This window comes from Siphateles boraxobius, unplaced genomic scaffold (assembly GCF_051911475.1).
Source record: "Siphateles boraxobius isolate OS27281-9 unplaced genomic scaffold, OSU_SipBor_1 12, whole genome shotgun sequence".
NCBI lineage: Eukaryota > Metazoa > Chordata > Actinopteri > Cypriniformes > Leuciscidae > Siphateles > Siphateles boraxobius.
The window spans coordinates 35,929,578-35,945,916 of record NW_027508722.1 but is presented as its reverse complement, the minus strand read 5'-3'; the positions used below and the strand labels follow the sequence as shown (position 1 = coordinate 35,945,916).

Here is a 16,339-nt window from a genome sequence, read left to right as displayed (position 1 = left end):
CAGTAATAACATCAATATTGAATCAGCAATTACAAAGACCCATTTCAACTAAACGTTGAAATTAATTTATTTAAAACTTATTTTATTAATACATTTTTAAAAAAACGTGTAACACAATAGAGGTTATTACATGTCTGAAAAATGTGTAAAATTAATAATACTGTTATATTAATAATTATATTAATTCTTTTTATAAAAAGGAGGTTATTTCATATGAAATTTGTTTCTTTGTCTTGCAAGCAAATATGAGAGACAAGAAAAAAAAAACATGGGAATAAAATCGCTTTTTTTTTGTCCCAGTCGAGTTGCCGTAGCGGATATGTCGTTGTCAAACCAAAGCTCACCTAGAAGAGAAGCGATATCTGTCATTCACCAGGTTTGTTTTGATCAGACAAAAGTGTGTTTTTCAAAATTCATACTTGGCTTTCTATTTCGTCAACAAGTAAAGCGGGCTAATTAAATGTTATTGATGTAATTTTAAGTTACATTTAAGACAAACGTATCAAATCTTCTAACCTCTACAAAACATGAGTTGATGTCAGTTTGTTCTGCTAGACACCTTGTATTTTAGTTAATGAAGGTGAAACGAGTTAGTTGTCTCTTATATAAGCTGTTGTGTATATGTTAACGTGTGGTTGTCATTTCATGTCATGCAACAGGCTTAGGATGTTTTATGCTTAAAAAATCATAATTTACATATAAAAGCCTTTATATCTGTAAATTACACAAGATGACGTTGTTATATTGTGTGTTTGTGTATTACAGTAAGAGATTATAGTTTGTGTATGGTGCTACTATGGTCAAATGTTTTCCGGAAAGGGTGTGTGTGTGTGTGTGTGTGTGTGTGTGTGTGTGTGTCTGGCTCTTCTATTTGCACCGGCAGCATGACTGAGGGGGTTGTGTTTAACAACAGCTTGTCTGACACAGAACTCTCTGGATAGGAAGAGAAGCAGGATTTGTTGTGTTTGAATAGAGTTAAAATGAGTTTACATAGGCCCTTGTATGCAGTAGATTGTGATGTTCTGACCGATCAGTGAACTTACAGGTTTGAATTCAGGTAGGAGGTAGCTGTGAACTAGAAGAATTAGTTAGCCTTCCTTTGATTCCTTGATGTTTTAAAATACTTTGAATCACTTTGATGATTTGTGTTCTTTTATGTATTTTGACTCAAACTAATGGCCTGAATATGATTTGAAACCAATGCAAAACACATTTTTTAAACCTATGTAATTAAGTGTAATTTCAGTGAATTAAAAACATTTGTGTTTTAGGTATAGCTAAAGAATAGAAAGATTGAATGTGCCGTATGAAATATGAAATTAATATGACTGTAGCAGTCACATAAAAAATAAGCTTAATGTACTGAATTTTGTATTAAATTATAAATACATTTTCAATTAAATGCACATTTTTCCAGTCTAAATTATGTGATTGTGATGTAGTTTTACAATCAAAAATTGCATTTTAAGATTTCACAGATCATTTAAAATAACATTTTGGGCATAAGTAGACGTGTAGACATTCATCTGCAGCATTAAACTTGATTTGAAGATTAGAACGAAAGCCAAAATACACATTTGATGGATTAAATGGGTTTATGTAAATGTATTTCACAGTACTCTGGAATACAATATTGGGTCAAATATTTTTGTATGACTATAAATTATATAATTGTTGACCCAGGCGATCGATTTTCTACGTAAATCTGCTGTATCACTCCACGCTCTCTCGTACTGTTCTCAGACTATGAAATACCTGATGTTTTTTGGGTAATCAGCAGATGATTGTGTGTTACCGTTCCTGCTTCTGTCCCGCAGTGGTGAGGAGTTCTGCTGGTGTGAGATGGCAGATGCATCAGCTCGTGGTTTTGAAGCGGAGCCTCTGAAGGGTGGAGAGACAGAAGGGAGCGTGTCTAAGGAGAAAAGCTGCTTGGGAAAGCTGGGATTGTCCCATCTGACAGGCTGCCGCACAGCAGCGTTCCTCCTCTCTCTCTTCGTGTGCCTGGTCGTGGTCTTCGCCTTCTCATTCATCCTTCCCTGTCCCGTACGACCGCAATACCTGCCCACCTGGAACCACACGCTCCCTGCCGCAGGTGAACACCGTCAAAATCACAGTACTAACTTTCTTTTCTTTATTTATAAAGCACTTTCAACGCAACTCAAGGTTGACACAAAGAGCTGTACAATACAACTAAAATCTGATACAATACATTACAAATACAATACAAAAGAACACAACACAACCGAATACTGGTTGAAAGCTATTGATAAAAGGTGTTTTTTTAAGAAAATAATTAAAGCTCGGTGGAGATTAAGCATTTTTAAGCGAAGTTGGTAAGTTATTACGGTAACACTTTATTTTACAGTGTCCTTGTTACATATGTTACATGTACTTACCATAGTAATAACAGTAAATTATGCATAATTGCATGCAACTAACCCTCAACCAAATCCTAATCCTACCCAAACCCTATAGTAAGTACATGTAGTTACTTAATATTACTCCGTAATTAAATATATTATTACACTGTAGCAATGACACCTTAAAATAAAGTGTAACCGTTATTACGTATACAGCGAAAGCTCGATCATTGTTGTTGTGGAGCTTTGTTCTAGGAATAGAAAGCAGACCAAGATTACAGGATCTCAAGGACTTGTTTGGTTTATGGATGGAAATTGCATCTGAAAGATAAGACGGTGATTGTTTATGTAGAGATTTAAAAACAAAAATTAGAATTTGAAAAATAATTCTACATTTAACAGGTAGCCAGTTTAGCGAGAGGAGAATGGGCGTGATGTGATCGACCCTTCGTCTGTCTGTGTCAACAGCCTGTGAACGCATTACAGAGGATTGACTTACACCATAGTATAAAGAGTTACAGTAGTCTAGATGAGATCAAACTGATAAATGAATTATCTGTTCAAAATGTTTGCGCAGAGAAAATACTTGATTTTCGGAAGACGTCGTAAATGGAGAAGAACTCGATTTGACCACAGCAGTGTTTCATGCATTTCTGATTGGATACTGAATGTGTTTCTCTCCTACAGCCACATATAATTTCCTGGCTGTTGAGGACGCCAATGGAGACAAAGTCTTGGATGTGTTCTTCATGTACAAGGATGCTGATGAGCGCCGCAACACATGTTTGAGTCGAAGTAAGCTTAAACACATGCACAAACCCGCTTGCTGTTGGGTTTCTTCTGTGGAATACAGACGAGTCTGTTAAATAAGAATTATTCAGTAAAAAATATTAAGCAACTACATGTACTTACTATAGAGTTGGGTTAGGATTTGGTTGAGGGTTAGTTGCATGTAATTAGTCATCATTTACTGTTATTACTTTGGTAAGTACATGTAACATAGGTAAAAAGGACACTAAAATAAAGTGTTACCAAAAATAAATGTTAAAAACACTCCAAAAGCAGTTCAGTAGTAGCTTTTGTAGTTTTTTGTGAGGAACAGACCCAAATTTAAGTCATTATTCACTGAAAATCTTAACAATGGACTCAAGGTTTCTGCTTTATTGTGTATTATGCTAATAATAATAATTTTTTTTTTTCCAGATTTATCAATCCCCTGTATGGTTCTAACGGCTGTTGATGGTACTGATGGGAAGACACTTTGGAAAAGACCTTTATCTGCTGAGTTTGATTGGGTGGAGTGTGGCGTAAAGGGGCTCGGAAGTAAAGGATCAGGATGTCTGGTTGCTCACGCAGACAATCTCACGGCGATCGACAAAACGTCCGGTACAGGATTTCATTACACAGAGATCTGGACATATCTATGGTTCCATGTATTTGAATGGATATAACCAGTGCCAATATTATGGCACACACTACCGTTCAAAAGTTTGGGGTTGGTAAGATTTTTTTATGTTTTGAAAGAAGTCTCTTCTGCTCACCAAGGCTGCATTTATTTGTTTAAAAATACAGTAAAAACAGTAATATTGAGAAATATTATTACAATTTAAAATAGCTGTTTTCTAACGTGAATATATTTTAAATTGTAATTTATTCCTGTGTTCAAGGCTGAATTTTCAGCTTCATTACTCCAGTCTTCAGTGTCACATGATCCTTCAGAAATCATTCTTATATGCTGATTTGCTGCTCAAGAAACATTTATGATTATTGTTGAAAACAGTTGTGCTGCTTCATATTTTTGTGGAAACCATGACACATTTTTCCTGGATTTTTGATGAATAGAATGCTTATTTGTCATAGAAATCTTTTGTAACATTATAAATGTCTTTACTGTCACTTTTGATCAGTTCAATGTATCGTTGCTGAATAAAAGTATTAGCCTAATTTCTTTAGAAAAAAAAAAAAAAAATCTTTCTGAGCCCAAACGTTTGAAAAGTAGTAGTGCATGAATATGGTAATCTTTTAGTAGTAATAATAATAATGCATTTTATTTAAGGTGCCTTTCAAACCACTCAAGGTCACCATACAACAAGTAGCACCAATACAAGATAGTATTGACAGATAGTACTAGATAGTACTAGACAGTCCCATGGTGCCACATTACTTTTTGTGCAAAAGTGCATATGTAAACATGTTGATGTTTTGGTTCCCTCAGGTGAGGTAATGTGGCAGCAGTCGCGCTCTACTGTGATGGATGGAAACCTCCCGCTGATCAGCGTTATAGATCTGAATGCTGACGGAGCAGAGGACTTTGCTGTGCTTTCATATAATCCTGAAGCATCATCATTCCCACCCATACCGGTACAAGACACACACACACACACACACACACACACACACACAATAACATTCTAATGCTCACCTGTTCTGAATATTTTGTGATGATGTTCATTATGATGGTAATCTCTTCCCTCATGTAGACCGAGCTGGTGTTTTTCTCAGGGAAGTCAGGTGATCAGATCGGCTCACGGGTGGATGTCGATGTGAATGGGGTTTTTGGTCATCTACCGTTCAAAACGGCCAGTGGCGCTTCATACCTTCTGTTACTTAATGGTGTGTCGCTGCTTTTAGCATCTCTTCTTTAATGTTTCTCCTTTATATTCCTTTGAACTCAACAATTTCTTTCTCTGTGCACAGGCTCAGGGCTCTACGCGGTGTGTGTGCAGCATCTGGCAGCTCGGGCTGGTCTGAAGTCTGCGCTGAAGAAAGAGGAAAGCTGGGAGGAAAGATCAGATGGTCAAACTGGATTAATCTCACTCTATCAGTAATAAACGTTGTGGGCTCAAACTTCTTCACTCTCTTTCTTTGTTTTTCCACTCATCATTGTTTAATGGGTTTCTTCTGATCTCCTGTCTGCAGGTCTGATTCCCTGAAGCGCGTGTCTGTTGTTCATGGCAGTAGTTCTCCATCACTGCTGGTCCAAACGGACTCCAGCGTGTCACTGTTGCTCACGGACAAACTGAAGATCGCATGGACCACCAACACCAGCGCTCTGCTCAGGTGTGGTAACCAGTCCAAACTACACAAAACACTGGAAGGGGCATTACATTACACTAATGCATTCCTGTGTGTGTTTTTCTAGTGTGCCCACATTTGGGCAATTCGACAAAGATGCAATTCCAGACATAATGCTAGAGGAAGACATTGGCAATGACACCAAAAGAGTGAGTGGACAAATATAGTACCATTCAAATGTTTGGGGTCAGTAAGATTTTTTAAAAGAAATTATTACTTTTATTCAGCAATGATGCGTTAAATTAAATGATTCAAAAGCGACAGTAACAGTTTTGTTGTATTTTTGATCAAATAAATGCAGCTTTGGTGAACATAAGTGACTTGGGTCAAACTTTCGATTAGGGTCCAATTCTCACTATTAACTACAACTTTTGTCTCAATAAACTCCTAATTACTACTTAGTAAGGGAGTTGTTAAGTTTAGGTATTGGGTACGGTTAAGGGATGTAGAATATGGTCATGCAGAATAAGGCATTAATATGTGCTAATAAACAGCCAATATTCTTGTAATATGCATGCTTATAAGTAGCTAGTTAATAGTGAGAATTGGACCCTAAACTAAAGTGTTACAGAGAATTATTTTTATATATATGTTTTAGGTGCTGGTTCTCAGCGGACACTCGGGAGACGTCCTGTGGAAGCTCAATCTGTCGTTCTGGACCCCGAGTCCTCGTCCGGCGTCTGTCCTCACGCAAAACACATTCTCAGTGTTCATGCTTTGGGGACAGGGTCACAGCAACCAGACAGTAAGAGCGTAACACACACACACAAACACATAACTGCAGAAATAAGACACTGATGTGTTTGTGTTTGTTGTTGATATTCAGATGCAGTCATCATTCCTGCTGCATCCTCGACACTCACAACTGCTGCTTGAAAGAAGAAATTCTGCACAGAACATCGTCTCTTTTAAGGGTATTTCTTATTCACAACATCATCAAGGCTTATCTAACCATATATTTCTTTTTGATCATTTATATCTTGTAATGTTAGTCAAGGTTTCGGTCATCTCTTTATTAGAGGCCAAACATCAGGCTCTTATCGTATCTGTTAGTCTTCTTCTGCTATTGAAGTCTATGATATTGGTAGCCCATAGAACAGTATGGTAAAAAGATATGAAATTTGGCACACAGATAGAGGATAGTCTGAACATTAACCACAGCAATTTTGGAGTCTCTACCTCATTCCCTCTAGCGCCACCAACTGTTCAAAATTCCACTTACATTTGGGTTAATAACTTTTGGACAAAATTCTTTGTTTCCTCTAATTGTTAGACTTAAGATGATTCGATTTTTGATTTTACCCTATTACCTCATAATTTTCCATCATGAAAAATTTCCCGCCATTTTCAATTTCCCAAAAAAAAATACTTTTTTGAACTCTTCTTACACTGTTGCTTCCATTCTAAGGAAAATGAACCAGATCATCTTCATAAATTAAAAATAACACATGAACGAATTTGACGAAGAGCATGCCAAAATGAACATGAACATGCTAACCCTAACCCTAACTGACGGCCATTTGATCTTTTTGAACTACTTTTTCTAACTCCAACACCGTTTGTCTGATTTTCACCAAATACGAGTCAGATCATCTTCAGATCATGTCGGCAAAAAGTGGATTTTGTGTCGATAGACGAATTGTATATCATTTTTGACATATTGACACCAAACTTTATGTGTGTAATTGTCACCCAACACTGACCACATCAGATCAATTTGGTGTCAGCTCCACATGTTGGTCAAAAGTAGTAAACAATTATGTCACATTACAAGTGATTGTATTTATGGACTTTCAACCATTTTGCTTAAAATCAAGTCCAAATGTCTTTACTCGTATTTGCAGTTGGTTTTCAGCTCCTCATTCTGCCTCTGTGGTGCTTGGCCCTTTAATTACAGCTTGCAGATATATTTGTTCATGGTTTTTGCTACTGTACTTTTAATGTAAAGTTTTACGCATTTGGATTTGCTGACTTTTCTTTGATGGGTGAAAATGTGCTGGGTTAAAGTCTGCAAAACAGCCGAAATAGCACCTTTAAATTGCAATATGTTGTAAGTCAGATTTGTTAAAATAACAAGCATCTCTCTGCGTTTGTTTAGCAACGCTGTTGGAGCAAGGTCGCCACGCCTGTTACCTGGTTCTGACTGGACCGGACGGACGACAGCATGCAGAATTAAGCGAGACGGAGCCTGTGATTCTGACCAAACGGAAGATAAAGGATGACGTGTCGGAGAGCGGCGTTCTGGGAGTAGCAGCTGATGAACCAATCTCTGAAGACATGGAGAAGTCCGTGAAGGAGGCCTTCCACATGCTGCGCTTCAGTGATGCACTTTACTGAAACACAATGATATATTTAAACACTAATCTTCAACTCAAAGGTCATACAGGCTAAAAGCCAGTTGCTGCATGTAGAACTTCAACTCTTGAAATCCAAAACAGAGTTTATGTCTCGACCGTTTTATTTTGAATATCTGTTAATTAAACCCAAAACACTAAACTAAATCATCAGGGCTTTTCCCCTGATTCTATACAAGTGAATGTATTCATTTAGAAGGGACACAAACTTTTGACTCATGCTGCATGACAATCATAAACTACTGTAAAGCATTTCAGATTTCTGCATAAGGCAGATGACTGTCAAGAGGTACGTTTATATTCGGGAGTATCTGGGATAAAGGTGAATCTCATACAGAAAAGTCCAGGTCATGAAGAATTGGAAATGTCCTAAAAATAATTCCACACTTAAAAAAAAGTCCTAAAAAAGTCTTTATTGTCTTAAGCAAATTTTCTCATTTCCCTCCTTTTGATTCAGGTATGAAGTATGACCTAGACATGAGATTCATTGTGCTTTTTACATTGTATTTTGAGTATTTTGTCCCGTATTAGAGTAATGTTTGCCTTAACACTATAGAGAAGGAGTTTACACAAGTCAGCATTGATTCATACACACAAAGCAACACTAAAACAAGGCCTAACTTAGATGTGCGTGTTTTAGTTTGCAGTCTGTCTGTTTGTTAGGACTGACTTTGTGTCTCGTTTAAATGATCTATTAATGGTTTCATGAGTTTGTGAGAGTTTGTAAGTGTTCTGCTGTTTCATGCTGCTGCTGTTGTTAAAGATGCACCTCTGCAATACTTGTTAACTCACTGTGATATGTTTCACATAATGCTGGCTGTACTTTTAGTGCCTCAAATAGGGATCTGATCACTACAGGTGCAGTTATGAGAATCTGTCTATCTGCCAATTTGGATCTTATCTACAAAATGTGGGTTTAGTTTAAAGTAGGGATGTAGACATTTCTTTGAACCAATGAGCAGAATCCAGCAAAACCAGAGCTTTAAATCGTCTTCAGTTTTCTGTGCTTCATCTACATTCACAGAAGAACTGGACGATCAGCTGCACCAAATCCAGATGCCTTTCAATCTAAAGAAGCCAAAAATAAATAACACTGTGGATTATATATAGTTGTAGTAGATGCACATGTTTAAAATTAATCAGTGAACTTGATGCTTTGTATTTATTAGAGTGAGATTTATTATTAATTAGTTTAGGTTCACTGATTTTGTAAACCTGTAGATCAGGTCAAGAATTTTGCATCTGCTATTTTCTATCTTTATTTGAGAATATTCTACTTGATTGTCTTGTTACACTGTGTAATAAATATAATGCATCCAGTGCTTCTGTTTTTGAATCCTTAATGCAAGATTATTTCTTATTTCATGGATATTTAAGACTCATTGCCTTCATTTCAAAATGGCCAAGCTAGGCTCATGGATATGTATTAGGTCATACCAACTTAGTATTCATAAGACAAGCTTTCGTCATAGTATTTTTTTTTCCCTTTTCCTTTTTTTTGTTATTCAAAAAGGCTATATTATTCAATACGCTATGGTATCTAATACGATCAACAATGCATTTTATATACTATTAAAAATTAATGAATACAATTGATAATTATATTAATACTATTTAATAAATGTCAATAAAAGACGTTTACTATATATAAATGTTTATAATAAATAAATAAAAATGTTAGTAAAGCTGAAGTCTACATAGCATGCGTGTTTAAAACGTGTCACATGACTTAATTTTACCACGCAAGGGAAGTGTGGACAACTGATAGGCTTGTTCGACTTGAACTGGCGCTGCACAGACCGATCGGTTGATGACATCAAAGTACCGCGAGAGCGATTCAAAAGCATAAGGAGCCGTCTGCTCTCTAATCGCTCTCGCGGTACTTTGATGTCATCAACCGATCGGTCTGTGCAACGCTGGTTCAAGTCGAACAAGCCTATTGTGTGTGCGCGCGCCCATTCAATCACTGCCACGTGCATGTCGGTTTACTGGACCAGTAGCATAATGCAAGACGTTTTTTTTGTTTTTTTTTTGCAGGAAGTTAATTACTGATTTATTCAAGCTTTCCTTGTACTTGTTTATGAGCCATTGATTGGTTTATCGAGATGTTTAATTCAATCTAATTAGCTTAAGCGTCAGACTATTAAATGCATCTCCTGGTGAATGCGAGAACGGAAAAACAGTGACGCACCTGTAAACACAAAACATTGCCATGTTATCATTGTACTGACGTTGACATGTCACAACGCATTCTGTACCTTTCAATAACTTGCAGTTGCTCACCATTTATACGTGGCAATCATTGAGGTGTGGTCATTTGATACCACCTGAGCTGCATGCCAAAATACTTCACAATCACATTCAAAATACTTTCCATTTATCAGAGTAGCTTTATCTATGAGGTTAAAAATGGGAATGACTGAAGAGCCCCACAGGTTCAGCTGCCCACAAAAAATCTTTCCATTTTTATTTTTAAAAGGTAAGAGGCCCAGAGTATACAGTCAACCAGGGGCCCCTGACTTCCCAGAAACGGCCCTGTGATTCTGCATCTATTAACAGATTCAAGAAACTTCTTTAATGTTATTTTTACCTTTTGCTCCACATAATCTTTTCAGCATTATCCTGTTTAAAATGAACATAGCACCCCAGTGCAGCAGTCCCAGATATAAGTTTCAGTGTACAAAATGAATATTTCAACCATATACTGTATGTCTAGGCAAACAAGATGCTAAAATAAAACCCCAAGTAACTGTACAAAATGGGAAGATGTTGACATACAAACCATAACCATGCAAACATAACATATCTCCAGGTGATTATCCACCGATTAAATATTAACGCTCAACACCATGCACTTTCCGGATATGATGACATCATGACATGTTATTCTGAAAGTTACATGAATTCACATATAATAAATACATGATTAATTTATTTGAATATGTATCTATACAATGCCTGCATTTAAGCATATACGGACGCCTGGTGTTTTCCTCGAGAAGTACAGTTCATCTATCACATCTCAGTCGTTTCAATGTGACCTGAGTCCGCCATATCGTGTGTACAGGACTGCACGAGCGCTCAAGTGCACTTACTATCATCACACACACACAAGTGGATGAGGATTGTGTGACACTGAACAAAAGTCACTTTCAACAGCAAGCCGCCTCAGACAGGTAAAACACATTATAAGATAATATATGCTTGCATTACATGCGTTTAACGCCTTCTATTGAAATACATTATTCAAAGAGAGATAAAATATTGATTTTCATTGTAAAAGCGAAACTACGCGGGTATCGCCTATATCGGGTCTATTTAAAATACAAAACGAATAATCCATTTACATTGAATTATAAATGAAACATAATACCTTAATGCGCAATTGCAATCTTAATTAAATATATTGATGTAGCCTATATTCGTCATATGCAGGCTGACTAAACGCATTTCCTGTACACTATAGATATATTGTTATATAGATATAATATAAATAGCTTACATTATTTTTGTGACCGATGTTTTTTCTTGGTGAATTGAAGCACAGTGCCGGGAAGCTTTATGGGAATTTTCTGAAATATGTCTTTTTTAGGCTATCTCAAGTCGTTTTGACTTTTATTTATTCGCAGGATATTAATTATTTCTTGATATCAACAATTCAATTTAAATGGCAGCCTATGGCGACATTTAACTAGAGAAAAGACAATAACAGATATCAAGAATTATAGTTTTTTGCTACTAGTTGGAAGTTTATAGATATCAATCAGTAGGCTGATGACGTCATTGATATCAAGAATTCATTTCCTGATTAAAAGTCAAAACGGCTTGGCATATATTAATCTTGTTTTTTAATGTGATAGGTGCATTTATTTAATATAGTTTACTGTCCTGTCGAGAACTTAAGGTTGCATCTTCAGCCGTTTGTATCATATATGAATCTGCATTTTAGGGACCGCGCGAATCATGGCCGAGGACATTCAGCAGAAACTGGAGAAGTATCGCACGGCACCGTTCGATTCCCGTTTCCCGAACCAGAACCAGACGAAAAACTGCTGGCAGAATTACCTGGGTCAGTCATATACAGGACACATTAAATACAGAGTCTCTAATAATGTGCCAAAACGTGTGTACTGAGGCGGCACAGTATTAATGAATGACTTTCAGGTGATATAGCCTACATCAGAGACTTGAGTCTTTAAGGGATTTTGGTCTACATTTAGCTTACGTCAGTAATTGTTTTTGCCTATTGAAAATACTTTTAAACAGAACTTGTTGTTATATGATATAGAAAATTTGCAACTTAAGATGGTTGCAAATTTTGATGGTTGCAAATTTGCAACTTAACTTAAAATGGTTCAAAAGCTCGATTCGGATCCACTTTTACATGCTTAGACAAACGCGACTTTAGTTCAACTAAAAACTAGCGCTCTAAAAACTTTTATGATTAATTAATAAAAAACGGTTCGAAACATACACTACAGGTCAAAAGTTTGGGGTCAACTTTATTTTAATAAAATGATTCAGCAAGACTGTTCAAAAGTTAACCAAATATATATATACACACACACACACACACACACACACACATTATATTATTCTTATAATATATTTACCAAACATTTACACAATTTTACACACTAACATAGCCTATAAATATAGGCCTACACACACACACACACACACACACACACACACACACACACACACACACACACACACACAGACACACACACACACACAGTTTCCACAAAATAATTGAGCAGCACTGTTTTCAACATGAATAATAAATCAGAAATGTTTCTTGCGCAGCAAAACAGCATATTAGAATGATTTCTGAAGAATCATGTGACACTGCATGAAGACTGAAGTAATGATGATAAAAATGTAGCTTTGATCACAGGAATAAATTACATTTTAAAATACTGTATATTCACATAGAAAACAGTTATTTTAAATTGTACCAATATTTATCAATATTCTGGTTAACTAATTTGTCTCAAATTAATATAGCCTTGGTGTGCAGAAGAGACTTTCAAAAACATTTAAAAAAATCTTACCGACCCCAAACATTTTAACAGTAGTGTATGTACATTCCCACCCCAAAATAAAAGGGGAGAAAAAAAAAGGAGAATAAAATTTTGCATAAAGATAATGAGGCCTGGAACCACTTTTCTATTATTTTCAAGCACATTTGAAATGGAACCCGTATGCTTTTTTTTTTAGATTCACCTTCAAGGAATACCATACCCCAAAAATTTCTAATTATTATTATTTTTTATTATATAGATTTTTATCGATGCCAAAAAGCTCTGGATGCCAAAGGTGTGGACACAGCCCCATGTGACTGGTACAAGAGGGTTTACAAGTCTCTCTGCCCTCTTTCCTGGGTAAATATCCCCTCATTCCCAACTTCTGTCCAAAGCGTAAGCAACAGAGTTGTGCATAAAGACCATTTACTCTCAATATTTATTGTGTCGTTCAGATCGAGAAATGGGACACTCAGAGGGACGACGGCACGTTCCCAGGAAAGATCTGAAGATCTCCAAAACACTGGATCAGAGGAACCGAAACGCATCTGTCTGTGGTCTCGTCTCACCCCAGCCGAACAGGGCCTTATCAAAGATTATTCAAAAATGCACCTGTCCGGCTGGAGGATGAGGTTGATTGTTAATGTCATTCCTTATAAAAAAGTGTTGCACATTCTCCATTAAATTCTCAGGCATTTAAACGTGATTCTGTTGTTGCATGCTTCATGGAGTCCCAGTCAACAACAACAATTTTTTGCTAGACATCCAATGCATGTTGCACAAAAAACGTACTCGGTTACTAACGTAACCTCGGTTCTCTCTAGAGAGGGAACGAGTACTGCGTAATATCTTACGCTATGGGGAAAATCTCTTTTCCACGAGATATTGAAGCCAAAAATTATCCTTAATTTTGAATTAATATAAAACGTTGTGCAGCAGCATGCAGACATGGGCAGGACGGCTCGCGCGCCTATTGGCTGCCCTGCGGCAACAGCAGCAGCCTATCGAGAGAGGCTCTGTGTGACACATATCCAATGGGGGCATTTCGCGCCCATTTCGTCACGTCCCGCCAGAAAGGGCGTGGTCTCACCCTATAATTATAGTCGATAAGGCTGGTACACTGGTTTTCATCGCCAAAGCGAACCAGAGCTGTGTATGCACGGCAAGATACGCAGTACTCGTTCCCTCTCTAGAGAGAACCGAGGTTACGTTAGTAACCGAGTACGTTCTCTTACGAGAGTATCTCTCGTACTGCGTAATATCTTACGCTATGGGGAACACAATGCAAAACGCCGTGCGTACTGGGATCCAACACCAAAGTCCCAAGGGCAGTAGCCCGGGGCTCATATAGTGCATAATCACCATAGACTCACAGAGAGTCGGAGAAGAGAGGCTGCAAGCATCATTCCCCATGAAATAGCATCCTAAAGGAGCTAGTTATGTTAACAGTGTTTCACCCAGACAGGGTTATTCAACACCCATGGAGCTGTTTTATCGCTCGGCGAGCGATGCACAAGCAAACTCAGCATCTGGGCCGGCACAGCGGGGCAGATAGCACTGAATTCTATACCTACAGAAGCTTGGCTTGTAAGGCGGGAACCTCTAGGTTGTAAAACCTTATAAATGTAGACGGCGAGGCCCATTCCGCGGCCGTACAGATATCGGTAACCCCACTATACCACACCCACGACGAGGCCACGCCTCTCGTGGAGTGCGCTCTGACACCCAAAGGACACTGCAGGCCCTTAGAAGTGTAAGCCAGTGTTATGGCCTCGACTATCCATCTGGATAGTTTCTGTTTTGTAGCACTGGGCAATCCGTTTTCCCTGATTCGTTCCAGCACTTGAGGCTGGAGCGAGACGGGGGGAAAAGCATAGAGGGGGCAGCGGGGCCTTACGTGGGCCAGCGCATCCCTGCTCTTGGAGAAAAAGTTCGGACAGTGAGCGTTTTCTTGGGACGCGAACAGGTCCACCTGCGCTCTGCCGAATGTCTCCCACAGCAGTTGGATCGTCTGCAGGTGCAGCGACCATTCCCCTGCTGGGACATTGTTTCTGGACAGACGGTCTGGTCCCAGATTCAGGCGACCAGGTACGTGCGCTGCTTGCAGTGAAAGCAGGTTGTGCTGAGCCCAGACCAGGAGGCGTTCCGTCAGCCTGTAAGGTATCGGGACCTGACGCCACCCTGGTGATTTATGTATGCCACCACTGACATGTTGTCTGACCGGACTAAGACGTGGTGGCCTTTTATCTGGGGACAAAAGCGCCATAGCGCGTTGTCGACTGCCAGCATTCGCGTAGGAGTTTTCCCCGTTCTGACCACTGGCCGAAGAACAGTCTGCCCTCGAGCAGCGCTCCCCATCCCGAGGTGGAGGCGTCCGTGGACACCACCGTCACACTCGAGGGAGTCCCCAGACTCATGCCTGCCTGATACCAGTCGGCTATTTTCCAAAGTTCCAGAGCCGAAACGCATTTCATGTCGACCCTGAGGCGAAACAGACCAGAGGTCCATGCCCGGGGTGGAACTCGCACTTTCAGCCATAACTGCAGTGGGCGTATGCGAAGCAGGCCCAGCTGGAGTACTGAAGATACTGAGGCCATGAGGCCCAGCATTTTCTGAAACCTTTGAGCGGGACTATAGAGCCGCGGCGAAAGGACTTTGCGGTGCGCTGAATGTCCAGTTCTCACTCTGGCGACAGACGTGCTGTCATAGACAGCGAGTCCAGTACTGTTCCCAGAAAAGAGATTTTCTGGCTGGGGAACAGCGAACTCTTCGCCCAATTGACTGTGAGACCCAGATTCTCGAGATGCTCGAGTAATGTGGTTCTGTGTTCTATGAGCTCTGAATGTGATCGAGCTAGAATCAGCCAAGTAGTTCAAAACTCGCATGCCCTGAAGTCTCAGGGGTGCGAGGGCCGCGTCCATGCACTTCGTAAATGTACGGGGTGCTAGGGATAGGCCGAACGGTAGGACTGTGTATTGATATGCCTGGCCCTCGAAGGCGAATCTCAAGAATCGCCTGTGACGTGACGCTATTTGTATTTGTAAATAGGAGTCTTTCAGATCTATTGACATAAACCAGTCTCCCTGGCGCACTTGCGCGAGGAATTTCCTGGTTGTCAGCATTCTGAACTGGCGCTTCATAAGCACTCTGTTCAGCTGTCGCAGATCTAGAATGGGTCTGAGACCCCCTTCTTTTTCCGGTACCAGAAAATATCTGCTGTATAGCCCCCCTCGCTCTGAGCCTGAGATAAAGGTTCTATGGCCCCTTTGCTCAGCAGTTTCGCTATTTCGGCTCGAAGTAGATGAGATACTTCGTTGTTCACCGCGGTTTCGACTCGCGCCATGTAACGGCAGGGACGTCGAGCGAACTGTAGCGAATAGTCTCTTTTTATAGTGTTCAACACCCATTCTGATACCCCGGGAAGCTTTGCCCACGCATCTGCGTGAATAGCTGGGGGTAGAATGAAATCCGGGCTCTGGCCGCGGCATAGCGGCGGCTGTAGAGCTTTGGTGTGCTGAGACAT

The 16,339-nt window shown here is 39.2% G+C and overlaps 2 protein-coding genes across 2 annotated transcripts; both read left to right on the top strand.

Annotated features, from left to right (window-relative positions):
- The first annotated feature begins 270 nt into the window (after positions 1-270).
- On the top strand, positions 271-9,108 carry fam234a (family with sequence similarity 234 member A). The gene is made up of 12 exons (XM_077219327.1): positions 271-376; positions 1,818-2,092; positions 3,048-3,155; positions 3,564-3,746; positions 4,576-4,721; positions 4,841-4,973; positions 5,058-5,184; positions 5,280-5,420; positions 5,503-5,584; positions 6,034-6,180; positions 6,262-6,349; positions 7,534-9,108. The coding sequence occupies exons 2-12, from the start codon at positions 1,843-1,845 to the stop codon at positions 7,770-7,772; spliced, it is 1,644 nt and encodes a 547-aa protein (XP_077075442.1). The 5' UTR covers positions 271-376; positions 1,818-1,842; the 3' UTR covers positions 7,773-9,108.
- A 1,716-nt stretch (positions 9,109-10,824) lies between these two features.
- cox6b1 (cytochrome c oxidase subunit 6B1) lies at positions 10,825-13,522 on the top strand. Its single transcript, XM_077219325.1, has 4 exons — positions 10,825-10,965; positions 11,739-11,858; positions 13,076-13,176; positions 13,272-13,522. Exons 2-4 carry the CDS (start codon positions 11,753-11,755, stop codon positions 13,323-13,325), a joined length of 261 nt encoding a protein of 86 aa, XP_077075440.1. The 5' UTR covers positions 10,825-10,965; positions 11,739-11,752; the 3' UTR covers positions 13,326-13,522.
- The last annotated feature ends 2,817 nt before the right edge of the window (positions 13,523-16,339 follow it).

What these genes read in the sequence shown, in the direction of transcription:
- cox6b1 (XM_077219325.1), top strand. Translation starts at nt 11,753, where the DNA reads ATGGCCGAGGACATTCAGCAGAAACTGGAGAAGTATCGCACGGCACCG. An exon ending in CTGCTGGCAGAATTACCTGG is followed by an intron (nt 11,859 to 13,075) that starts GTCAGTCATATA and finishes TTTATTATATAG; the next exon opens with ATTTTTATCGATGCCAAAAA. An exon ending in CTCTCTGCCCTCTTTCCTGG is followed by an intron (nt 13,177 to 13,271) that starts GTAAATATCCCC and finishes TGTGTCGTTCAG; the next exon opens with ATCGAGAAATGGGACACTCA.
- fam234a (XM_077219327.1), top strand. Translation starts at nt 1,843, where the DNA reads ATGGCAGATGCATCAGCTCGTGGTTTTGAAGCGGAGCCTCTGAAGGGT. An exon ending in CCACACGCTCCCTGCCGCAG is followed by an intron (nt 2,093 to 3,047) that starts GTGAACACCGTC and finishes TCTCTCCTACAG; the next exon opens with CCACATATAATTTCCTGGCT. An exon ending in AACACCAGCGCTCTGCTCAG is followed by an intron (nt 5,421 to 5,502) that starts GTGTGGTAACCA and finishes GTGTTTTTCTAG; the next exon opens with TGTGCCCACATTTGGGCAAT.